A 25439-nucleotide genomic window follows, 5' to 3' on the forward strand; every position below is an offset into this window, starting at 1 on the left:
TGGAGAACATTACTTTTATTCTTGAAGTTTCATACTAGGAAGTCAACACTTAATTTAATAATCCATTGTTCACAATTGATTTATAAAAAAACTTAATCCTTAAATTGTACATCAATCTCCTATGACTTCAAATTTCATCACTCTCCTTCAAATCTGAAGAAAATGATTAAGTTCCACAGACAGCACAGTCCCACTGACATAACAATTTGTCCAAGTCCTACACTCATGAGAATTAAGAATGGCCAGTATCAAACTGGCCTGAAACCTGATTGTGTTCCTGGCTCAGGATACCTGTAGTAAATTTGTAAATCCACACTAAGACACAAAAATAAACTAGGGAGTGTATGTCATATAAAAACCTTTCACAGTAGAGTAAAAATTAACATTAAAATGTTGCCAAATTTCAACCATATCATGGTGTTTTATCCAATTAACTTTCAAAATGCCTGATTAACTGTGAATCAAATGCAAATAAGGTCATGTAGGATTTTTTTTTTTTTAAGTTTGCCCAGCATTTCAAAATGGTTATGGAATTAATATAACTTTTAAAATGTCAAAGTATGCTATACATATTGCACTTTTCTGCTAGGCTGGGCTAGTATCTTCCATGGCAAGATACTAAAACTACGAATAAAATACACTTTTAAATCAATAGGTACTTGATTAATTTCCCTGAAATTATCAATATCGTTACCAAAATCTTCCAGGATTTTGTAAGATTTGATTCCTTAAATACAGTTTTAAAGTTTAACTTAAGGAGGGAAAAAAACCCTCATATATTTGACTTTTTATGTCTTTTTTTTGGTCCTTCAATGACCAAAGAAAATTTTAGACAAATTATGCTTCATGTTTCCTGGCTTAATAAAAAGCTATAATTTCTATTATCCAAATGAAGAAAAATTATACTAATCGAAAGTTATTAATTTTGAAATGTCTATGTATGTCTGTCTGTAGGTCCCCTTAGAACCTTTCCAAACTTTTATAATCAAGAGATTTCAATCAATTATGTACTAGAATCAAATCAGGTAAGGTAAAACTTATTTTGCAAAAATAAAATCACTTCCCAATATGCTTGACAGAAACAAGCTATTCATTTTCATTTGTGTTCCATTGAAGACATAACTGAAATCTGTCCAATGGTTTATTTCCAACTGGTCCACTACGGAATTCTTCGGAATGTTTTAAGATTGGCTGTAGCTAGAGTTCTGACTTCCATTTGGACCCTGCTCTCCTTCACTGTTCAAGTGGGGAAGAAAGAGATTTTATACCAATTAAAAGACTCATTTTCAACACCCTGATAAGCCAACTAATTTTTAAAGTTAGTTACTCTATGGTAAAACTCTACAAAACAAAGACACTCCTGATTGTCTGACACAGATTGCAAAATTAAAATACAGAAGACTAACATTTGGTTTTATGTTTTTATTCTTCCATAACTTGGTGCCCTCACACATTACAAGTATTCTGGAAGTTAGCGTCCACATACATTCAAAACATGTAAATAAGGGTATGGGATTTCACTGTCATTACAGGTATCACTCAACATAGAGATTAGAGCTTTTTCTGAACAAATTTCCTGTAAAATTAAATCTTATATATAAAATCTTATTCCTACCAAATATGAAAATCAAGAAGTGTTCTTCTCAAAAAATGACTGTCCAAAGGCATAATAAAATCACATGTAAATACAGCAAACTTTTATGAGTCAGAAAATAAAAATGGCAATTTCCTGGAAAATGCTGAATACTTAAAAATAACTAAAACTGAAAAATACCAGTAACTGTGGCAATAGGATTATTGCCTTATCTTGTCCATCATCATCTTGCAGCTTCAGGCCCTGCCACTAGTGGAGAATCACTCAGGGAATTTCTGCAAAAAATGCATCCAAAGGTAGCTGTTTGAATGAATGCCTTAAACAGCTCCTTGCGTGAGTTAATTTTTTCCGAAAGGTAACATTTATCAGATCTACAAATCTATCTTGATACATTCTATAACTTATTTTTCTTGATAAATGATTAAGATGGGTAGCATTGCTTTATTTCCCTTCACCTTTTTTCCTACTCTAAATGATCTGATGTGAGAGCTGAGAACCACTGAATTAAATGAATAGATCCCATAAAAAACACCAACCAAAAAAAAAAAAAAGAAAAAACAAAAAACCCTTAGTACAAGTGATTCATATTTAGCAAAATTATGGTACTATGTGCCACAGTTCTTCAAGTCCCTCAAAAGCCAAAATTCTTTATTTATCTTTACAATATCAGGTCACTATGGAAATTTATGAAACAGGGTAACAGCCAATAGTGGAGGGTGACGGGGAAAGGCAGAGTTGAAATGACATGGGATACTACAGAATTCTTTATTCCTGAATTTCAGATGAACTAGTTCTGTTTAAATTTATGTGCAGTATATAGCAATATGTTGAGGGATACCTGTAAGAGACCTGCCATTGCATTCGGAAGTTAACAGAGGATCAGATTAATGTATTTTTTTAAATGAGACACTGTCAATCTATCAAGTCAGATTGAAAAAAAGTTATATGTATCATGAAGTTTTGGAAGAAATTTCATGAAAACAATACAACATAATCTATGGAAAAATATGAAAATGTGTATGAAATACATAATGAAATGAAATCCATAATTAAAGTCTACAAAGTACCTGTTTGGAGGAGGTTTTGGTTTCGGCATCTTACTAAGAATAGTTGCCATCTCTTTTCTCTCATCAAAATTCTTCCACTGCTCATACAGTTTCAAAATAACCCTGATTATTTCCAAAATCTAGAAGGAAATATTGAAAAGTTCTCAGTAGCAGTATCAAGCAACATGTACTATGTAAAGAACACACATCCTGAGGAAACAGTGAAGACAGAATCTCTGTCCTTAAGTATTCGGGTTAGATTAGACAATCCTGATAAATGTAAAAGCAGTATTTTTACCACACTGCTCTGTAGGCTTCTCCTTCAACCCTCTCATCTTTTAATATGCATACCTTGTCCATCCTTATCCATCTCTGCAGTTGGTTTCCTTCTATCTGCTAATATCTTAAACCAAAACAAAACAGTGAGGAAACTGGAATAGAGGTCTAAATCATGATAGAGTATGCCACTACAGAGTACATTCCTGTAACACCAATTGTTTCAAACAATTCGGTGGGAGGTGGTGCACCAAAGTCGTTTTGTTTCTCCGTTAATTACATATGAGTTAAGGTGCTCAAAAACTGGCAGCTACAAAATCCATCATATCCAATTTCCCAATTAGCCCTTTCTTTCTCATCTGAGTAGACCTCACTTGGATTGATCTAATGCTATCAACATTGCAGCAGAAAAGGTAGAAAAAAAGGGCAAAACCCACTTTGTCAGGAGGCAGGCTGTGTTACAAAAGTTTACAGTGGTATTTAGCGGTCTCCAGGTAGCTTTTACAATAATCCTAGAAATGAGGGGTAGCTTTGCAACTAAGAAAACCAAAAGTTTACCATTCTGTTTAAGTGTAAACCCAAAAGTCAAATATAACCTAAACAGTCAATATCAATTCTTCTCACCAAACATGTTTCTTAATATTTTTACCAAAAATCATCTTAGCCTGGTGGACAGCATACGATTTTAGACTCATGTTAAGTAAATATCACATTAACTTTAAAATGTTCAAGCTTATATTCAATTAAGGGAATTTTAAAGACTACCTTCTCCATATCCACAGAAAGTTCAGCAAACCACTGTCTGGCATCTTTCTGCTGTACAACACAGGCTACATGTAGACAAGCTGGAAAGAAAATGAGAGAAAGGCCCATGCTTAACTGCAAACATGAAATGTAGGGATTTAGGGCTAAAGGTAAGATTTTCACTTAAAATATTCATCTGCATTTTCCAATATTCCTTTTAAAAATGACATAAACTCATCTAATAGTTACCAGTGAGCATCCCATCAATTTAATATAACACAAACAGAAAAAATTAATAGACTGTATTAAGGTTCTTGATATCTCCTGCTCCTTACTGTGTGCCAGCCATGGTATACTTGTTTGTGAGTCAGGGCATGTTAGGAAAAAATCCAGTGAAGAAACTAGAGCAGGGAAATGATCCCTGAACAGTGGTGAGTGGTAAAAATACACCCAAAGTCAGTCTGACATGTTAAAGAGAAAAACAACAAAAACAACAATATGCTGATATATTTCAATAAATTATGTTTTAATATTTCAATTAAAAGCAGTGCTGCCTCTGTTTTAAGTTATTAGATAGGATCAAGTCAGGTGAACACCAGGCACCCAGGTATAGAACTCAGTGTTATAATCAAATAGAGCCTAGAAAAAAATGTAATGCATCATATACAATATAATTACAGTTGACCTTCAAACAACATGGGGCTTAGGGGCACTAACCCCCTGTGCAGTTAAAAAATCTGCATGAAGGGGCACCTGGGTGGCTCAGTCGGTTGAGCATCTGACTTTGGTGCAGGTCATGATCTCACGGGTTTGGGAGTTTCCCCATATGAGGGAACCCCATATGAGGTTCGCTGCTGTCAACTTGTCAGTGAAGAACCCACTTAGGATCCTCTGTCCCCTTCTCACCAGCCCTCCGTGGCTTGCACTCTCCCAAAAATAAATAAATATTTTTAAAAAAAAATTGCATGTAACTTTTGACTCCCGCAAAACTTAACTACTAATAACCTACTATTGACTGGAAGCCTTACTGATAAATAGTCGATTAACACTTATTTTGTATATGTATTATATACTTTGTTCTTAAATAAACTAAGCTAGAAAAAAAAATGTTAAGACAATTATAAGGAAAATAGATTTACAGTTCTATAAAAAAAAAAACCCAAACCTGTGTATAAGTAGACCTATACAATTCAAATCTATGTTGTTCAAGGGTCAACTACATATACACATTACATACAATATAACCTAACAAAGAGAGTAAAAGAGCTCAACACAACAATCTACATCACAATTTTCCCTGATATAATGCCTACCAGCAGCTTGGCTACCCTGAGACACCAGCTTCTTGAGTTATATTCCCTGGTTTAGTTACCCATATGATTTTGCTAAAGATGTCAATTTAGGCAATCAGTGACTCAAATGGGAACTGACATAGTGGCTGCCCCAAGTCAAACGAAGCTGTAAAGTGGGGTGTAGGTCCTGGAGAGACTGAGAGGCCAAGGGACTGAAATTACAGTAACAGGTAACTGAAATACAGTGGAAAATGCCATAACAGAGCATACACAGAGTAAATCAGAACCAGAGAAGACATCCTAAACCCGGACTGAGGTGATGTAGGGAGTTTGGGAATGGGGAGGGTGTCACTAAAGACATCTGAGCCAAGTCTTAAAAAAAAGGTGAGAGTGGGAGCAGAGAATGGTATGTATAGGTTAAAAGAAGCTATGTATTTTATCCAGAAACTGGGAGGAGAACTGAAAGATTTTAAAAAGCTCTTCCTGGGGCGCCTGGGTGGCTCAGTTGGTTAAGTGTCTGACTTTGGCTTAGGTCATGATCTCACAGTTCACGAGTCCAAGTCCCATGTCTGGCTCTGTGCTGACAGCTCAGAGCCTGGAGCCTGCTTCAGATTCTGTGTCTCCCTTTCTCTCTGCCCTTCCCCTACTCATGCTCCCTCACATGCACACTCTTTCTCAAAAATAAATAAAACATTAAAAAATAATAAAAATAATAAAACAAAAAGCTCTTCCTAGCTCAGGGTTTCTCAACCTTGGTGCTACTGACACTGTGGGCTGGATACTTGAGACTGCCTATACATTGTAGGATGCTTAGCAACATCTCTGGCTTCTACACACTAGATGCCAGTGGTATCCACCCCAGTGGTTATTTTGTAATAACCAAAACCATCTCCAAACATTGCCATACATCCCCTGGGGAGCAAAATTATCTCTGGTTGAGAACCACCAGCCTATCTCAACTGTGGCAGACAGACTGGCTCTCTGAGAACAGGGATACTACATGCCAATTAACCAGTAAGGAGACTGCTGTGGTCACCTGAACAGAAGTGAGAAGATGGCTATGAGATTACCAAAAGGACAACCGAGAGGAAGGCACAACGGGTATTGGTTACCAACTAGATGTAGTATCGAGGGAGATGAAAGAGTCTAACGGTCAGGTTTCCAATTAAGGTAACTAACTACTGCTATTTACCAAGCTAGCAAAGACATTAAAAGGAACATCTTCTTAGGTAAAGTGATAGGTTCAGTCCTGGTCATCAGTCTGAGGTGCCAGTGAGACGCCAAGTGGAGCTATCTAAAAGGTAGATAGATATAAAGAACTGCTCAGGAGCAAGGCCTTGGTTAAATAAGGAGTTGAAACGTTTCAACCCATAAGAAATAGTAGAAACCATGGGGCCCAGTGAGACTACTCAGGAAGAACAAAGATAGCAGGGGTGCAAAATTGCAGGACATGGCCTGCTATTCCTTGCTTCTTACCCATGTGTTCCTTCCCAATGAACCCAGATGCCACTTCAGAATCCTTCCAAACGTAATGGTTTCAGAGAACCTCCAGGACCTCAAAAATATAATAACCTATTTGCCACCCCCAATGTAAGAAGGCTGAGAAATATTAACATTTAAGGAATAACTGAAAAAAGAGAAACTTATGAAAGTAAGGTGGTGAAAAAATAGGGGGAAAATCAAGAAGACAGAATCATGGAAATCAATAGGAAAAAGAAACTAGTAAGTGCTTAATACATGGCAGGCATTACAGGTGCTCTACAAGATATTTAGTTCTTGCAACTAATAGTTCATTTAGTTCTTGCAACAATTCTGTATGCAGTTAGAATCCCCAACATTTTGCAATTAAGAAAACAAACTCAGGTTAAATACTTTTCCCACAATTGTAAAGTAAGCAAAGTTTAAATTTAGGACTATATAACTCCAAAGATTGTGTTCTATCCCATTACACTGCCTTCCACAGATAGATAAAATGGTAGCTAACTTACTCTTCCAGCAAAGCATTGACTACAGAGCTCCTTTACTGAACCTCTAAGGACTTAGTTGGGCCTAGGAAATAAAAGGCCCAGTTATTCTATGTAAGTTACAAGTAATATTAATAGGCTTAATTCTGAACTTTTCTTCCTAAACAAACAAAAATGTTCTATTCAGACACTGGTCAAAATTATTTTAAATGATTAAAAAAAAAAAAAAAACTTACCAAAAGAGTGGGGTGAGAGGGACAATAATCCTGATTTATGAAAGTTGCATTTCATATTATTGAAAGTTCACATGCAAGGATTAGTCTATTACTTCATGAAATGTAACAACATAAAGTATAATAGCATGAAATTTCTTTTGAGATGACCTAAATATGCTTGTAACAATTTAACTAATAAAGGTATACCATGCTTACATACCTAAAGCTATCATGAAAGGAGGATACAGTAGGCAAAGATCCGTTCTGTAGGTATCATTCACTATCCTCCTATAGAAATGTAAATCATATTATTACTGAAATCAGAACTATCTTATATGATTGCACATCTCCCCCCAGAGAGGACCAGATTTCCCATCTTTGTACATACTTATATCTTTAATAGTACTGAAGTACAAATATAAAGGTGAAAAATATCAAGGAAAATGACCATAAGCATATTTTAATGAATAAAATTACAGCTAAATAGATTCTAAAACTTAAAACCCTACAATAAATTACAATATAAGGATTTTTCCAATTTTTCAACAATTAGAAAATCAAAGAGGAAACCAGAAATTATATAATTAACTAATACGTATATTGAATACCAACAGAAGTATTCTATTTGAAAAATAATGTCTTAATTTTTATGTACTCTGTTTTTCATAAGAATCAAATTTTAATGGAAATATTAATCAAATAAAGATCCTTACAAATTTAGCATTTATATCAATATAGTTAAAATTCAACAAGGAGATTATTTCGTTCAACATACAGTATCTTGGGACACCAGCTTAATTACTTTAAAAACACTAAAGTTCATATGCAGTTGTCAACCTTCCTAGCTAATAACACATTACACTATGAATAACTTCTGGTCTAATTACCATGCAAGGGGAAGCAACATGTCTTCTTGGCCCATGTCCTGCACATACTGGAGCAAAGGTCTATAAGGATGATACACTATCAAGCAACAATCCTAGAAACAGTTTAAAAAATGTGTATGTATAAAAACAGATATATTACAACACAAAAACTTATCATTACCCAACTGATTTGTAATTGTGTATTTCAAAATGTATTTCTCTAACTCATGCTTGCTTCCCTCTTATTCTGTTAAGCAAGCAGTATGGCAGCCCTAAACTCTACTATAATAGTGAAGGCAGTGCTCTCTCTGGAATATACCTTGGTAAATCGGTTGGCAGTCAGTCAGCATCCATTCCCTTAGAGACTCAAAGTGTCACATCTGCAACACACTGAAACCTCTTATTAGCCTATAAATCCATAATTCCCAACTGGAGGAGAATTCTGCCAAAGACATAATCTATCTTTAAATAACACCACACACATACACAAATTGTGCAAATAATTTACAGTGGCTTAATGTTCTGACTAGTTTGCTTGTAATCCTTTTATTATAGTTACTATAGAACAGAAAAATTTTCCCATCCTAAGTGGGCTATACAAATTATTTTACAGGCTTCTGAGAGGATATAGGTGATGATGCTACTAGGTACTATGATTTTACCATCATGTATCACTTGGATGGTTTTAAAATGCACCTTCCTACAAATCATTTCTTTAAATAATTTCTGACTTCACTAAATTTGAACATGTTTTATTCTATTAATCACAAGGAAGTAATATACTTACCATTAGTTCTAAAAGATAGAATTCACATTCTAATATCTGTTTTAAAAATAAAAAGATTATAAATGTCAATGTGAAACAAATCAGTCTACTTAGTCTAACAATTTATATACATTACAGTAATACCACAAATTTTTACTAAAATTTTTTTAAATCAAGCACATAGCAGCTTATATGAAAATTAACATATGCAACAAAAATTACCTTTTTACTATACTACAATGAATGGAATTATGATTATATCCTTATAAGGAAAAGCCAGTTCCATATAAGGGTATCTATTTTTTTTTAATTTAAAATATCCTGTGTACACTTAAGATTTTCCAATACACTTCACAAATGCAAAATGCAAAAATGCAATTATCTCCACTTAAGTATTACTTAATATATTACAAATCAATAAAAGGAAAGAATACTGAAAATGAAACAAAAAAATCTAATTTACATAGAATGAAGAAATCCCTTGCAAAGCAGAAAAAGGACATGCCTCTTAAAAACGTTAATAGAAATTCATCTTCTAAACTAATGTAAAGTTTCAAATATAGTTTTCATACTGTTCCATTATAGTAGTTCCCAGCCCTAGATGCACACTAGTATCACCTGAGAGATTTTAGAAAATACCGGTCCTCAGGCCTCAAGCATGAAAATTCTGTTTTAGTTGGTCTCTGGAGAGGCCCTGATATCAGCATTATGAAAAAGTTCCCAAAGCGATTTAATGAGCATCCAGGGTAGATAACCACTGCTATTACATACTTTTTTTTTTTTTGGTAGAAATAATTTAGCTTTAATTTTAGATTTAAGGTTTATATTCTTGTAGTATTCGAGACTGCCACTTACAGGTTTCAGTTTATTCTAACATAAAATGGAGCTAGTTTATATACAGCTTTGACAAGTAGTTTTATTTTATATAATATACTTACATGGTTCATCCTATAAGGGAATTCCTTTGGAAAGGCATATGAAAATCTAGTTTTTACTGCAGAAAACAAAAAATGACTTAGAAAATGAAAGAGTGAATTAAACCAATATTTCTTTAACAAGTGTAGAATATTAGAAGAAGGGGTAAATCATTTTTAGTAAGAGCTCTTAGAGATGCTTAGGGACCCAGATATTTGTTTTGTTTTCAGGCGAGGGGAAGAACCAAGTGGCAGGAAGGCCTAGGCCCCCATCTATATTACAATTAGAGAACTTCAATTATATACCTAATGTATTACTCTCCTCCTCTCCTGCTCACGCTCTCTCTCTCAAAAATAAATAAACATTAAAAAAATTTTTTTAATCTTTTCAGCTCTAGAATGATATTGTTCTGTTTTTCAGTAATTCAGCTTAGAAGGGATACAAGTTATATATGTGTTCAAATATATATGTATTTCTAAATATACATAAAAGTTAAAAGGATACCATAACCAAAGAATGTTAACAGTGGTCATCTGATTTAAGAATTTTTATTAATCTGTACTGTCTGTAATAGATACTTCTTTACCAAAAGATGTATTTTAATAAAACCATAAGTGTATGTGAAAAGTTCCTACGACTTTTTCATACCACACACAAACACACACGTACAGTTACAACTCTCCTTTGTCACTAAGAAAATACAAATGAAGAAACTATTAACTATCAATCCTCTATCTCCTCAAAATGATATGAGTGTACACATTTAAGTACTACTTTTTGAGAAAATTGTATCCAAGTCATTATGATGCAACATTTCATTAAATCAAGTGATTACCGACAGGCTCTAGAGGATCTGTTCTGTGATCCCTTCCACTTGTACAAAGCCCAAGACCTCACAGAGATTTAAATTTTTTTTCATTTATTCTATGTACTTTATTTTCAAAAAGTTTTATTTTGTAAACTGGGTATCCTAACTAATTTAGATAGGTAACATCTGCCAAGATTTGAACCCTAAGCCATTAAAAATTGATATTAGGAAATGTATACTCAAGCTTTCCTTTCCTTCCTCCTTTAATTTATTTGAAAACATACCAATTATTTATTTCTGAGTTTTACAAATCCTTCTGATGTAAACAAGATGTAAAGTGTACAAATAAAACAGGTATTTATTTACATAATGGTCACTAATCAACAAGGTAAAGTTATCTCTGTACATTAAATAAATCTACATCCCTAACTCGCAAACCTTGACACCTAACTTACTAAGATTTACCTGATACTGTCAACTTCTCTCCTACTCCATGATAAAATTGCTCTGCATTTTGGTTTTCTACCTCCTAATCCTTTTCTAACTTGGAGGAAAATGCACCCCTCCTTTCTATCGCTACCTCTATCACTTGCACATTTGCTTTCCATCTACTCAATTGACAGTTCACACTTTGTTTTGCACCTTTAACCAGTCCTCCTCCAATAAATCTGCCCTATCACTTACTAGTATGCTCAAATTTCTCTTAAAAACAAAAGTACATACAACCTTTATCAAATTATATTCCTTTGCTTTCTTAAAGTAGACTATTTTTTGGAACATTTTTTAAGTTTACAGAACTGAAGAGATAATAGTTACCACATCATCCATGTTACAGGCTGAATGTTTGTGTCCCCCCAAATTCATATCCTGAAGCCCTAACCCCCGTGTGATGGTATTTGGAGGTGGCACTTTAGGGAGTTAATTAGGTTTAGATGAGGTCATGAGGGTGGGGTCCCCATGAAAGGATTAGTATTTTTTTTTTTTTTTTAGGATTAGTATTCTTATAAGAGGAACAGTAACCTCTCTCTGTCACGTGAGAACACAATGAGAAGGCAGTTGTCTGCTTGCCAGGAAACAAATGGCTGATCAAGGAAATGATCAAGGCAGACACTCTGTTTGATCTTGGACTCTCCAGCTTCCAGAACTGTGAGAAATAAACACCTACTGTTTAAGTGACCCAATCTATGCTATTTTGTTAGAGAAGCTTGAGCAGACTAAGACAACCGCTCACCCACCCAGTTTCCCTTGTTATTAACATTTTATATTATATTAGTATGGTATATTGTTATAAATAATGAATCAATAGATAATTATTAACTGAAGTCCATGGTTTATTCAGATCTCCTAGTTTTTTCCTAATGTCCTTTTTTCCGTTCCAGGCTCTCATCCAGGAGACAACTTTACATTTACTTGTCATGTCTCCTTAGATTCCATTTGGCTGTGGCAGTTTTCCAGACTTTCCCTGTTTTGATGACTTTAGCAGTTTTTGAGAGTACTGTATATATATATATATATATATATATATATATATATATATATATATATATATTTTAAGTATTATTTTGTTGCTTGACCCTCTACTGGAATTTGTCTGATGTTTATTTGATGTTTAAACTGGTGTTGTGGGATTTTGGAAGGAAGGACAGAAAGTGCCATTTCATTCTATCACATCAAAGCTACATAATCCTAGTGATTTGTCACTGCTGATACTGATCTCAATCACCTGGCAAAGGAAGTGTTTGTTGGGTTTCTCTTATTTCCCCCTGCCCTTTTCACAATGTACACATTAGAAGGAAGTCACTATCGGGATGCCTGGGTGGCTCAGTCAGTTAAGCGTCCTACTCCTGATCTCTGCTCAGGTCATGATCTCACAGTTTCATGAGAGGTTCGTGAGATCAAGTCCCACAACGGACTCTGTACTGACGACACAGAGCTGCCTGGGATTCTCTCTCCCTCTCTCTGTCCCTTCCCCACTTCCATGTGCTCTCTCAAAATAAATTTTAAAAACTTAAAAAAAAAAAAAAAAGAAAAAGGAACTCTTTATGCACAACCAACAGCTAAGAAGTGGAAATTTATGCTTTCCCTATTTGAGGGTGTAGTTAGGTACATAAATTATATGAAGTTCTTCCATATTAGAGATTTGTCTCTTCTCTTTTATTCAATCATTTATTTATATCAGTATGGACCCACAGATATTTATTTTATACTTTGGGTTATAATCCAATACTACTTTTTAAAAAACATTTTCTTGCACAAATTCTTCTAGCTTTTCAAATCCACTGAGAGCTCTTTCAGTTGGGTTCCATGTCCCTCTGACACATCCCCATTAAAGGTAGGTTTTGTTTTGGGTTTTTTTGCACTTCCTTACTTTTTGGTACTATAAGATGCTCCAGGTCTATCTTGTTTATTTCCTGTCCCAATCATTTCTCCTAGGAGCCCTAGTTCCTTTTAATGGAGAATAGTATTAGAAACAAAGATCTGGGCACTAGGTGAACTCCCTGAAACTGTCATTGCTTATAGACTCTCTTAACTGACAAAGCCTACACACACACACACACACAAGTCCACATATCTATAAATATTTATGTGTATTTATGTTAAGGTAAACATGAGTTCATACTGAGGTCTCTGATCACCACATGGATCATTCTAATCTCTCTTTGCTTATATGTATATTCCCACTCCAGCAATGAGAAACCTGGCTCTAAATATCTGCCATCCATTTACCATGGATGTATCTATCTAGTGGAATTGTTTAATTCCAGATACAAGTAAAGCAGTATCAGAATTGTTAACTTGTACCCACCTTAAGTATCAACTCTATCAACTAGAGTAAGTGCTTACATGCAGTTCCTTTCGCCTTTAGTCTTACAGACTATACTTCTCCCCAAAGTTACTTTGGTCAGCATGTCCCCACACCCCCTTCACTGAGGTTGTTTCATGTATCTGTAATATAGATTCTCCTCTTCTCAGCACCTACTTGCTTAATTCTTTGCAATCTGGCGTCAACCCCCACCCCATAATGTCTAATGACAGCTACATTCTCTCTCAAAGATCACAAACCCAAAGGTCTGGTTCCAAAGGTGTGGTTTTTTTCTTTGGTACACAACTTCCATGCAGCACAAGACACTATGCAACTCTATCTTTCTTAAAATTTATCATCCCAGATTTCTATCATTGGCCTCACATTTCTAAAATGTTCCACTGATACATTTACATTTAGAATGTCCAAGATTAAAATTTAACTCTTTTCAGAACCCCCTTATTCTCCTCTTCTGGTAGCACCTTCACATTCCCAGTGACCAGGCATAATAATATCTCATCATTTTTTTTAACTTTATTTATTTAGAGAGAGACTGAGAGTGGGCTGGGGGGAAAGGGCAGAGAGAGAGAGGGAGAGAAAGAATCACAAGCAGGCTCTATGCTGTCAGTTTGGAGCCCCAAGCAGGGCTTGATCTCCCCAACCATAAGATTATGACCTGAGCCAAAATCAAGAGTTGGACATTTAACCAAACAAGCCACCCAGGCACCCTTCAAAAGTCGTTTTTGACTCTTCTTAAATCCTTGCTTTTTAAAGTCCTGCTGCTCTGTAATGCAAATCTAGCTTGCTTGTTATCCTTGATGGGGGCCAAAACATCATTAAAAATTTTTTTTCTTAATGTTTATTTTTGAGAGAGAGAGAGAAAGAGAGCACACGCACATGAGAGCAAGACTAGGGGAGGGACAGAGAGAGAAGGGGACAGAGGACCTGAAGTGGGCTCTGCACTGATGGCTCGAACTCACATGAGACCATGTGAGACCATGACCTGAACTGAAGTTGGACACTTAAACTGACTGAGCCACCCAGGCACCTCCCAAAACATCATTTTAGGCCTTCACTAGTACCTACCTGGATCACTTCAATAACTTCAAAATAATTTTTTTCTACTTTAATCTTGTTGGCTTTTATTTCTCACAGCACCCTGTGGTGATGGCACCCACTACAGTTTGCAGTTTTATATGTATTTTAAAGGGATATTTTTTGTTGTTTTAAAGTTGTGGTAAAATATACATTACATAAAATTTATCATCTTTAGCCATTTTTAAATATGCAGTTCAGTAATATTAAATACATTCACAATGTTGTGCAACCATCACCACAATCCAGCTCTAGAACTCTTTCATCTTGCAAAACTGAAAACTCCATACTCATTCAACAATAATTCCTCATTTCCCCCTCCCTCCAGCCCCAAAACAGCTACTATTCTACTTTCTATCTCTATTAATTATTCATAATATTAAATGGAATCATACAGTATTTATCTTTTTGTGACAGGTCTATTTCCCTTGTCATAATGTTCTCAAGGTTCATCTGTGTTTGTTTGTTTAAGATTTCATTTTTAAGTAATCTCTACACCAAATATGGGGCTCGAACTTATAACCCTGAGATAAAGAGTCACATGCTCTACCTACTGAGCCAGCCAAGTGCCCCAAGGCTCATCCATGTTGTGGCATGTGAAAAACCTCAAAATCTGACTACTTCAGCTCACATTCTCCTCCAGTTCATCTTACATTATTTTACCAGATTCACCTTCCTAACACACAATTCTGGCATCATCCTCATGTTGAGAAATAAAGCCTTCAATTTTACTTTCTGTTGACAGTATCGCCATCAATGTGATATATCTGGTATATTAAATTCTATGCAAAATTGATTATTACTCTTCTCCCTTAAAAGAGTAAAATATGACATGGAAAAGACTGAATTAGGGGCGCCTGGGTGGCGCAGTCGGTTAAGCGTCCGACTTCAGCCAGGTCACGATCTCGCGGTCCGTGAGTTCGAGCCCCGCGTCAGGCTCTGGGCTGATGGCTCGGAGCCTGGAGCCTGTTTCCGATTCTGTGTCTCCCTCTCTCTCTGCCCCTCCCCCGTTCATGCTCTGTCTCTCTCTGTCCCAAAAAAAATAAATTAAAAAAAAAAAAAAAAAAAAAGAAAAGACTGAATTAGATTATGACACTTGTCTCAAAAAGGGAATGACCCAAAAATATGAAAATTAGTCTGGTTCACAAACTTAAAAACACAAAAAACCTTCTGCCTCTTCTGTGTAAGAGCAAAGAAGTGAAAGAAAACTGTATTATCTTTTATTAGGTGATGTCTTTGTGCTTAACCTATGAAGATGGAGCACAGCATAATGTTAATACCTTATGTACAATATTTTAAAATCACTGGTCTACAGTGTTATTTCCTTTAATGTCATGACTCAGAGGCAGCTAAACCCCGTCTTTTTAGAAAAAGAACTAAGGCCAAAAGGTAAAGCAATTTGCTCAAGGTTATATAGCTGCTGTTTAGATAGAACTGGGGCTGGCTACTATAGTTAGAATTTTTTTTCCTATACCATGTTTTTCAAGATGGAGGGAAAATAAATAATTCCTATCAAAGACATACACTACAATTACTAAAGAGTTTACTTCACCCACAAGAATGACACAACAGCTAGTCATCACAAAGCAATAAAATATAATAAAACTGGAAAATAAGTTTTTTTCTTAACCCTTATTATTTAAAGAGTCATTGAGTTGATGTTTTTGGATCAATAGTTACTACCCATTTTTAGTATTAAAAGTAATGTCTTAGAAATAATACCGTAGATGGTTTTTAAAATGTTTGTATTTTCACTTTATTTTTAGCCAAATATACTAGCCATAAATGTGACTGCATGAGATTTTACAAACCCAACCAATCTCTCACAGATCTCATAAACTGAAAAACATTTTTGTTCTATGGAGCTTTTTTAAAGAAGTATATCCTTAAAGCAGGATATACTTTTTTCACTTACATACAGAAGTAGCAGCAGAAATCAATCTTGTATTTGAGACTACTCCAAATTCCTAGAGAAATAAAAGTGGATGAGATCAGGCATATAGTAACCCAATGAACCTAAGGGTATATGGGGTATATTAAAAACAAAGTATTTCCCACGTACCTCCCCCATGTCTATAGTCTGTTCACCTTGAGGCATGAAGTACTTAAATCTCTAAATGTATTACCTTTCCTTAATATTGCTGCAATAAGACCAATGTTTAAATAATTTTGTAACTTAACATCATTGAGAGGTACCAAATTAGAAACCAAGCCCTAAAGCAAGAATGCCAGCTTTCTGCACTCAAATTAGTTCCTAAAAACATTTTTTAGATTCTACACTTAATTGCAAGAAAAATATTAAGTATGCTTCCTATTCAATTGAACCCGGACTAACAAACAGGTACTTCATGCTATTTAGTAATAAAACAGTTGAATCTCTAAAGAAGATAAACTTTAACATCATCAAATAATTCAAAAGACCACAGAAACCATTATTCTTTTTGGAACAGGAAAACAAGAATGATGTAGTAGAATACTTCTAGTATCAGTTCCCATTTCCTCTTTGAATTTAATATGCCACCATTGTAAAAAGAACTGAAATTTATGAGGTGATCCACTTATATTGTCTCATTTAATTTGATTAACCTCATAAGATTACTGATTACTATAGCCTTCACTTCATTTCAAAACAAAAAAATCAAGAATCGGTTCCTTATTCAAGGAAGGGAACTAAACTCCAGGGGCCTGGGTGGCTCAGTCAGTTAAGCATCCAATAACACTTGATTTTGGCTCCAGTCATGATCTTGGGGTTCCTGACATCCAGCCCTGCTTGGGATTCTCTCTCTCCGTCCCTCCCCTACTCATGCACACTCTCTCCGTCAAAATAAATAAATAAACTTTAAAAAGGGGGGTGGGGGGCTAAACTAAATGGAGTCTATTTAAATACCTTCAATGTACATCTGCATCTTGGGGCAGGGGTGGGTGGGTATGTATAAGTGTGTGTGTGTGTGTGTGTGTGTGTATGTGTGTGTATTTGCATTTAAACCTCAAACCATAATCACCGAAAACTAAAAAGTAAATGCCTGAGGGGCGCCTGGGTGGCTCAGTCGGTTGAGCGTCCAACTTCGGCTCAGGTCATGATCTCGAAGTTCATTAGTTTGAGCCCCCTGCGTCGGGCTCTGTGCTGACAGCTCAGAGCTAGGAGCCTGCTTCGGATTCTGTGTCTCCCCCTCTCTCTGCCCCTTGCCCACTCATACTCTGTCTCTCTCTGTCTCTCAAAAATGAATAAACGTTAAAAAAAAAAAGTAAAAAAAAAAAAAGTAAATGCCTGAGACATCTCAAGAGTCATTTCTATACAATTCCCATACAACTGGACAAAACACAGAAAGATCTGGTCACAGTTAAAGATTAAAAAACATAATGCTATAACCAAATATGAAGTGATACATTTTTTCCCAGGAATAATTCTTTTTTTTTTTTTTAAGTAATCTCTACACCCAATCCAGGGGCTCGAACTCATGACCCCAAGATCAAGAGTCCTATACTCTATCAATTGAGCTAGCCGGGTACCCTGATCAAGGAATAATTCTTCATCCAAAATTCTTACAGTAAAAACTTTCATATAGTAAATCAAATAACAAAAGATATTTAATAAATAAAACAAATTAAAATTCCCACGATAATCTACAATATAAGTTCATAAAGATTTTGCTTAGATTTTCCAGATTGGTTATGCTTCAGAGACATCACATTACATGGGTGATATTTGGAAAAACCACCCCGTAATATGGGCTTTTTATAAACACTTCCTTTTCCACCAGGGGCACCTGGGTGGTTTAGTCAGTTGAGCGGCCAACTTCAGCTCAGGTCATAATCTCATAGTTTGTGAGTTTGAGCCCCACATCGGGCTCACTGTTGTCAGCAAAGAGCCAGCTTCGGATCCTCTATCCCCCTCTCTGCCCCTCCCCAACTTGTGTGCTCTCTCTCTCTCTCAAAAATAAATAAACATTATGGGCGCCTGGGTGGCTGGGACAGTTCAGTGTCCAACTTCAGCTCAGGTCATGATTTCGCAGTTCTTGAATTTGAGCCCTCTGTCAGGCTTTGTGCTGACAGCTCAGAGCCTGGAGCCTGCTTTAGATTCTGTGTCTTCCTCTCTCTCTGCCCCTCCCCTGCTCACACTCTGTCTCTCTCTCTCTCTCTCTCAAAGATAAATAAACATTAAAAAAAGAAAAAAAATAGTTTATAAAAAAAAAAAACAACTTCCTTTTCCATTATAGAATTTAGTAATAACAACAGGACTAGTTCTGCCTCTTTAAACTACCACTTATAATTAGGAAACCATAAACCTCTAGAAGGTCTTTCTTAATATTATTTCTAATGGTGTCAACTCTCATTACTTTAGGTAATAGTTGGGAAAGGTATCTTGAATAATCCTAAATAATGACCAAAACAAAACCAAATCAACATGAGTACCAAAAGGCATATAAACCTACAAGGCTTAAATTACATTCAGTTTTCAAGAATACAGTTATGATTCTAAAGACATCTCAGAAACACAATACAAAGTTTCATAACATTAAAGATCACATGTATTATAATGATAATCAGTCGGTATCTCCTAGTACTGTTCAGATTTTAACTGTGCTGTCTCAAAAATACTGAAAAGGTAAATAAAATGAGCAGAGATTTGGTTTCAGCTCCAAGTTCCCATCTCTCTTCTCTCTCTCTCACCTAATTACCCTCAATGCCCTAACAATTCCTTACTGGAATCTGTATGACTAGAGCCACACACAATCCTTACCTTTCCTCCTGCTTTCCCTGTGGCTTGGCAGGCAGTCACTATTAGGAGGCAGGGAGGGAAGACAGTAGGACAAAGGAAAGCATATGGAGGAGGGACACAGGAGAAGGTACTATAATTCAGGTAATAGTAGAGAAGCTGTCCCCAGCTTGTCGCATGTATGGACTACTACTTAGTGCCAAAAGGTAAATGTCTTAGAAGATACAGAACAAAGCCATTAAAAGCACGGAATCAGTAGCCAGACTCCCAGGGTTCAATACTGGCAGGGCTGGGGAGCCTGGGTGGCTCAGTCGGTTGAGCATCTGACTTCGGCTCAGGTCATGATCTCGCAGTTCATGAGTTTCAGCCCCGCGCTGGGCTCTGTGCTGACAGCTCAGAGCCTGGAGCCTGCTTCAGATTCTGTGTCTCCCTGTCTCTCTGCCCCTCTCCTGCTCATGCTCTGTCTCTCAAAAAATGAATAAACGTTAAAAAAAAAAAAAAAAATACTACCTCTCCTGCGTATGACTTCTACAATCTTAGGCCAATTTCTTAATCTCTATGTACCTCAGTTTCCTCATTTATAAATTAAGGATATTACACTACCCCATTGTTTGTTATGAGGATTAAGTCAGTTATGGTTGTAAAAGAACTTAGAATAGCACTTGGTATATATAGTAAGTGCTACATAAGTGTTTGTTAAATGAATATATAAAGACATGTATATCTTGGGGCACCTGGGTGGCTCAGTTAAGCCAGTTAAGCGTCTGACTCTTGGTTTTTGTCTCAGGTCATGATCTCAGTTTGTGAGTTCAAGCCCCACATTGGGCTCTGTGCTGACAGCGCAGAGCCTGCTTGGGATTCTCTCTCTCCTTCTCTCTCTGCCCCTCCCTGCTCACCCTCTCCATCTCTCTCTCAAAAATAAATAAACTTAAAAAAAAAAAAAATAGTCATGTATCTTTGACTTTGTATGAATTTCAGTATTTTGCCATTATTTTGATATAGGTAATATGCAACCTATGGCAGATTAACCAATGCACATGGACTATACTTTGATGAAGAACAGAAAACTATTTCATACCTCTACTTTGGATGCCAAAAACACACATGTAGGAGCCATTAATACAGGATCTATACTTTTCAGAGAATACCTAAAAATATGATAAGATAAAGTTAAATGTCATTCATATAAAAACACACTGGAGGGGCACCTGGGTGGCTCAGTTGGTTAAGCGTCTGACTTCAGCTCAGGTCATGATCTCACGGTTCATGAGTTTGAGCCCTGATTCAGGCTCTGTGTTGACAGCTCAGAGCCTGGAGCCTGCTTCAGATTCCCTCTCTCTCTGCCCCTCCCCCATTCATATTCTCTCTCTCAAAAATAAACAAACATTTTTTAAAAATTAACAAAAAAGGGGCGCCTGGGTGGCGCAGTCGGTTGAGCGTCCGACTTCAGCCAGGTCACGATCTCGCGGTCCGTGAGTTCGAGCCCCGCGTCAGGCTCTGGGCTGATGGCTCGGAGCCTGGAGCCTGTTTCCGATTCTGTGTCTCCCTCTCTCTCTGCCCCTCCTCCATTCATGCTCTGTCTCTCTCTGTCCCAAAAATAAAATTAAAAACGTTGAAAAAAAAATTAAAAAAAAAAAAAAAATTAACAAAAAAACACACTGGAAAAAAATGAAGATAACTCTACGATAAACACATGATTTAGTTACACTAAGGTTCATCAACATTACATAAGAGTTTCAAATAGGTATAACATATTCCCAAAATAAAAGTCCTACCTGGCATAGAATCTCTTGAAATAGACTGTAGCAGTGGCAATAACTTGTTGTCTTAATTTAAGATGTTCACCTAATGCTTGAATAACTAGAAGAAAAATAAAGTTTTAAATGTATCTTCTGATATCATAATATTGACATTGAATAATAACTTCCATGTGATTAAATCATGACTATATTAATTTTTAACAAAAAGAAAACCCTACATATGCTATAAAACTCTATTTGGATCACACTGGACTAGTACTAGGATTTGGAAATCTGTTAAAAAATATATAGGTATGCATAAAAACAATAAAAAATAGAAATTGCCCCAGAGCAAACACTATTCTTACATTAAGAAGGCTAAATGACAGGTATTTCCCTCTGAATGATAGGTATCTCAATGCTTTTCATAGTATCTTTAGAATATAAAAAGAAAACATTAAACAGCTATCAAACTCACTATAACTACCACTTTATAAAGTTTATTAAAAAGTCCATAATGAATCCTTAAAACAACAGAGAGACAGGTTTGCAGAACAGTGCACTGAGGGTTAGAAAAATCATGTAACAAAGCTACCATGTGACAGAGCAAGGATCTTCTGACTCTAAATCCCCTTCCCTCCAAAGCAAACTTGTAAGATAATAATGACCAATATAGGATCTCAATCCAAAGACTCCATTTATCCCCAAAATACTTGCTTTAGCCAATCCTAAATTGGGCTTAATAATGCATTATAAAGACTTAGGGCAATCAATGAACACTTTCAAACTGTTTTGAGTATCTCTGATATGTAAGATTCACAAGACTTTAGATCACTTAAAAAGAAAGATAAGTGAATATAAGTTATAAAAAGAATACATGTATACATAAAAATGTTAAGTACGGGGTGCCTGGTGGCTCAGTGGGTTAAGCATCCGACCTCGGCTTGGGTCATGATCTCACTGTTCGTGAGTTCAGGCCCCACATCGGGCTCTGTGCTGACAGCTTGGAGCCTGGAGCCTGCTTCAGATTCTGTGTCTCCTTCTGTCTCTGTTCCTCCCCTGCTTGTACTCTTGTCTCTCTCTCTCTCTGTCTCTCAAAAATAAAGATTAAGAAAATTTTTTAAAAATTAAAAAAAAGTAGAAATGTTAAGTATGGACTAAAACAACTCGTCACAAATTACTATACAAAAGTTTGAATTCAGAAGTGACCAACTATACTATTTCAGTCATTTTTTCAAATGTTTACCATTTGTAAAAAATATTTGTAATTTCCAATACTCTTCTTCTGAGAGAAACTTTAAGTCCTTCTGGCGTTCCTTCAACAGATCTTGTTTATCCAAAATCCATTGCAAACTAAAAGAAACAAAGATGTTAAAACACGCTACAGAGAATCAACTAATAAAGTCACAAAAAAACATTCTAAGATTGAACAAGTTATAAACATTCTGAGAAATACAAAGTGCAAGAAGTAACTCAGAAGATAGTATTTTTCACATTTCTTGAAATTCCAACACTGAGAATTATCTCATTGGGGCACCTGGGTGGCTCAGTTGGTTAGCATTTGACTCCTGATTTGGGCTCAGGTCATGAGCTCATGGTTTGTGGGTGAACCCTGAAACAGGCTCTGTGCTGACAGTTCAGAGCCTGCTTGAGATTCTCTCTCTCTCTCCCCCTCTCTCTCTGCCCCTCCCATAATCTCTAGCTCTCTCTCTTTCTCCCCCACTGAAAATAAATTAATTAAAGAAAAGAGAATTATCTCACTACTGAATGTAAATATGTTCTGAAAAAAATTCCACTCTAATTTTCTCAGTCTCTCTCGTTCTCTCTCTACCGTATACTACATTTCATTGGTTTTAAGACTCTGATATCAAAAGAGATCTTACAGTCAGTGATGCCTTAGCTTTTAACTGCTAGTACATTTATTTTTTTCTTAGTGATACATAAAATAACGGTCAAGTTATTTGACACCAAATGATGATACCTTAGATTTGAAGTATCTTTTCTCAGTTGTTCATGAGTAACTGGAGTATTTAATTTCCCTACTTCACAAATTCCAATCATGTTAAAAGCTGTTTCAGGATTTATTACACTAATAGCCTCCTCCATCTGCCTAGTCAAGTCTACTATTTTTAACCAGACATATGAAATTGATATGACCCATAAAACTATTCTGCAACTTGCTTTTGTCATTCAGTATGTACTGAAAGTCTTTTTATGTCAACAGATTTGTTATTCAGCATCCTTTTAAATTGCTGCACAACTTTATGGATGTATTATTATTTATTAATTCCTATTAATAGGCAGATAGGTTATAATTTTTCACTATTAAAAATAATGCTTTAATGACTAGCTTTGTAATTCACCCTGTATATTTAGTTAATATATATTTTTTAATGTTTATTTATTTTTGATAGAGAGAGAGACAGAGCATGAATGGGGGAGGGTCAGAGAGAGGGAGACACAGAATCTGAAACAGGCTCCAGGCTCTGAGCTGTCAGCACAGAGCGCGACGCGGGGCTCGAACTCATGGACCACGAGATCATGACCTGAGCCGAAGTAGGCCGCTTAACCGACTGAGCCACCCAGGTGCCCCAATATTTAAAATAGTTTCCTAGAAATAGAACTAATTGGTCAGTTTTACTGATAACTTTGTTATACATTGGCAGTTTGCAGTCCATATGTGACACCAATTTCCATTCCCATGAAAAGTACATGACGGTGGGTGCCTGAGTGGGTCAGTTGGCTGATCATCTGACTTCAGCCTAGGTCAGGATCTCAGGACTCCTGAGTTCAAGCCCCATGTCGGCACAGAGCCTGCTTGGAATTCTCGGTCTTCTTCTCTCCCTGCCCACCCCCCCCCAAATAAATAAACTTAAAATCTTAAAAAATAAAAAAAGTACATGAGGGTGTCTTAAAATATTTACCCCACCCCACCCCATGAGTTACTGCCAAGCTTTTAAATACTTTACAACTGAAAGAACTAAAAGGCAAAGTAGTATCTTACTGTTTGGCTGGGGGGGGGGGGGGGCGGAATGGGGGTTGTTTGTTTTTAGTTTACTTCTGAGGTTAAACATTTTCCAGGGCCTATTGGCCAAATATAGTTCTTCTTTTGTATACTGTAATTCTTTTCTTTTTTTAAGTTTATTTTTTATTTATTTTGAAAGGGAGATAGAGATCAAGCAGGGGAGGGGCAGAAAGACAGGGAGACAGAATCTCAAGGAGGCTCTAAGCTGCCAGCACAAAGCTTGACACAGGGATTGAAATCAGGAACTGTGAGGTCATGATCTGAGTCAAAGACAAGAGTTGGACTCTTAACCAACTGAGCCTCCCAGGCGCCCCTGTACATTGTAATCCTAATATGACAATTTTTCTAATGGGATGGTCTTTTTCACAATTTAGAGATTTTTCTCATATAATTTGCATATTATAGATAATAAATCATTTGTCAAATACACTAAACATTTCCCAAGTTTAGCATGATCTCTTAATATTTGTTTGTAATACAGAAATATGGATCATTTATTAAAACCAACCCATATTTTACTTTGATTTTATGTTTGTCACAAATGAAAAGTCCTCCCCTGACACAAAATGATTAAAAAATAATAATAATCACCCGTATTTTCTAATATGGCTTTTTTCTTTCAATTTGTGATCCACCTGGAATATATTTTGTACAAGGTAGAAAACAGGGATCCAGCTAAATGTTTTGTCAAATGGTTACTCAAATGTTGACTAAAGTATTTCTTGATGTATAATTCTATTATTGTATTTGGGATCATCTTTGTAATTCCCTTTTTTTCTTTTCTTATTCCTATGCCATGCTATTTTAAAACATAAAACTAAACAATTAAAATCTGGTACAGAAAATACTCCCCTGCTACTATTCTTCAGAAAATTGCTTGATATTCTATTACAATTATTATTCTGAGAACTGAACTTTTAAAAACATTGTTATCAAGTCCCAAAAGGAACTTTTAAAGGAAATCCATTCAAAATTGTTTGGGCTTACATTAATGAGATCAATAGCAGAAGAAATGCTACTTTTACAAGGTTAGAATTCAAACTCCATTTATTAAAATCTTTGTTCCACTACAAAATTTAAAAATTTCTTCCTATAGGTCCTGTACGTTTGTTTACTCCTGTGTATTTCATATTTTCTGTTGCTACTGTAATTATATTTTTCTATCATTCATTTATTTTTAAAATATGTTTATTTTAATGTTTATTTCTGAGAATGCAAAGGGGAGGGGCAGAAAGAGGGGGACAGAGGATCTGAAGGCAACTCTCTGCAGAGAGCTGACAGGTTGACAGCAGTGAGTCTGATGTGGGGCTCGAACTCAGGAACCCCGAAATCATGACCTGAGCTAAAGTTGGGTGCTCAACCTACTGAGCCACGTTCCCCCATCATTTATTTAAAAGAAAGCTTTCCAGGGGCGCCTGGGTGGCTCAGTCGGTTGAGCTTCCGACTTCGGCTCAGGTCATGATCTCATGGTCCATGAGTTCGAGCCCCACGTCAGGCTCTGTGCTGACAGTTCAGAGCCTGGAGCCTGCTTCGGATTCTGTGTCTCCCTCTCTCTCTGACCCTCCCCTGTTCAT

The 25439-nt window shown here is 36.1% G+C and overlaps 1 protein-coding gene across 2 annotated transcripts in view; it reads right to left on the reverse strand.

Annotated features, from left to right (window-relative positions):
- CCNC (cyclin C) overlaps nucleotides 1-25439 on the reverse strand; it is a 29481-nt gene continuing 4042 nt past the window's right edge. The window contains exons 2-12 of one of the 2 annotated variants that reach the window (XM_058734808.1): nucleotides 22087-22193; nucleotides 20877-20961; nucleotides 20180-20249; nucleotides 16300-16351; nucleotides 9702-9757; nucleotides 8785-8820; nucleotides 8019-8110; nucleotides 7352-7419; nucleotides 3682-3761; nucleotides 2662-2780; nucleotides 1-1236 (exon numbers count right to left, since the gene is read on the reverse strand). In XM_058734808.1, the coding sequence (XP_058590791.1) occupies nucleotides 1182-1236; nucleotides 2662-2780; nucleotides 3682-3761; nucleotides 7352-7419; nucleotides 8019-8110; nucleotides 8785-8820; nucleotides 9702-9757; nucleotides 16300-16351; nucleotides 20180-20249; nucleotides 20877-20961; nucleotides 22087-22193 (820 nt within the window). In that variant the 3' untranslated portion in view covers nucleotides 1-1181. Of the gene's footprint in view, nucleotides 1237-1407; nucleotides 1870-2661; nucleotides 2781-3681; nucleotides 3762-7351; nucleotides 7420-8018; nucleotides 8111-8784; nucleotides 8821-9701; nucleotides 9758-16299; nucleotides 16352-20179; nucleotides 20250-20876; nucleotides 20962-22086; nucleotides 22194-25439 lie in introns of those variants that run through there. The other variant, XM_058734809.1, reaches the window with a different exon arrangement.

Source organism: Neofelis nebulosa, chromosome 6 (genome assembly GCF_028018385.1).
Source record: "Neofelis nebulosa isolate mNeoNeb1 chromosome 6, mNeoNeb1.pri, whole genome shotgun sequence".
Taxonomy (NCBI): domain Eukaryota; kingdom Metazoa; phylum Chordata; class Mammalia; order Carnivora; family Felidae; genus Neofelis; species Neofelis nebulosa.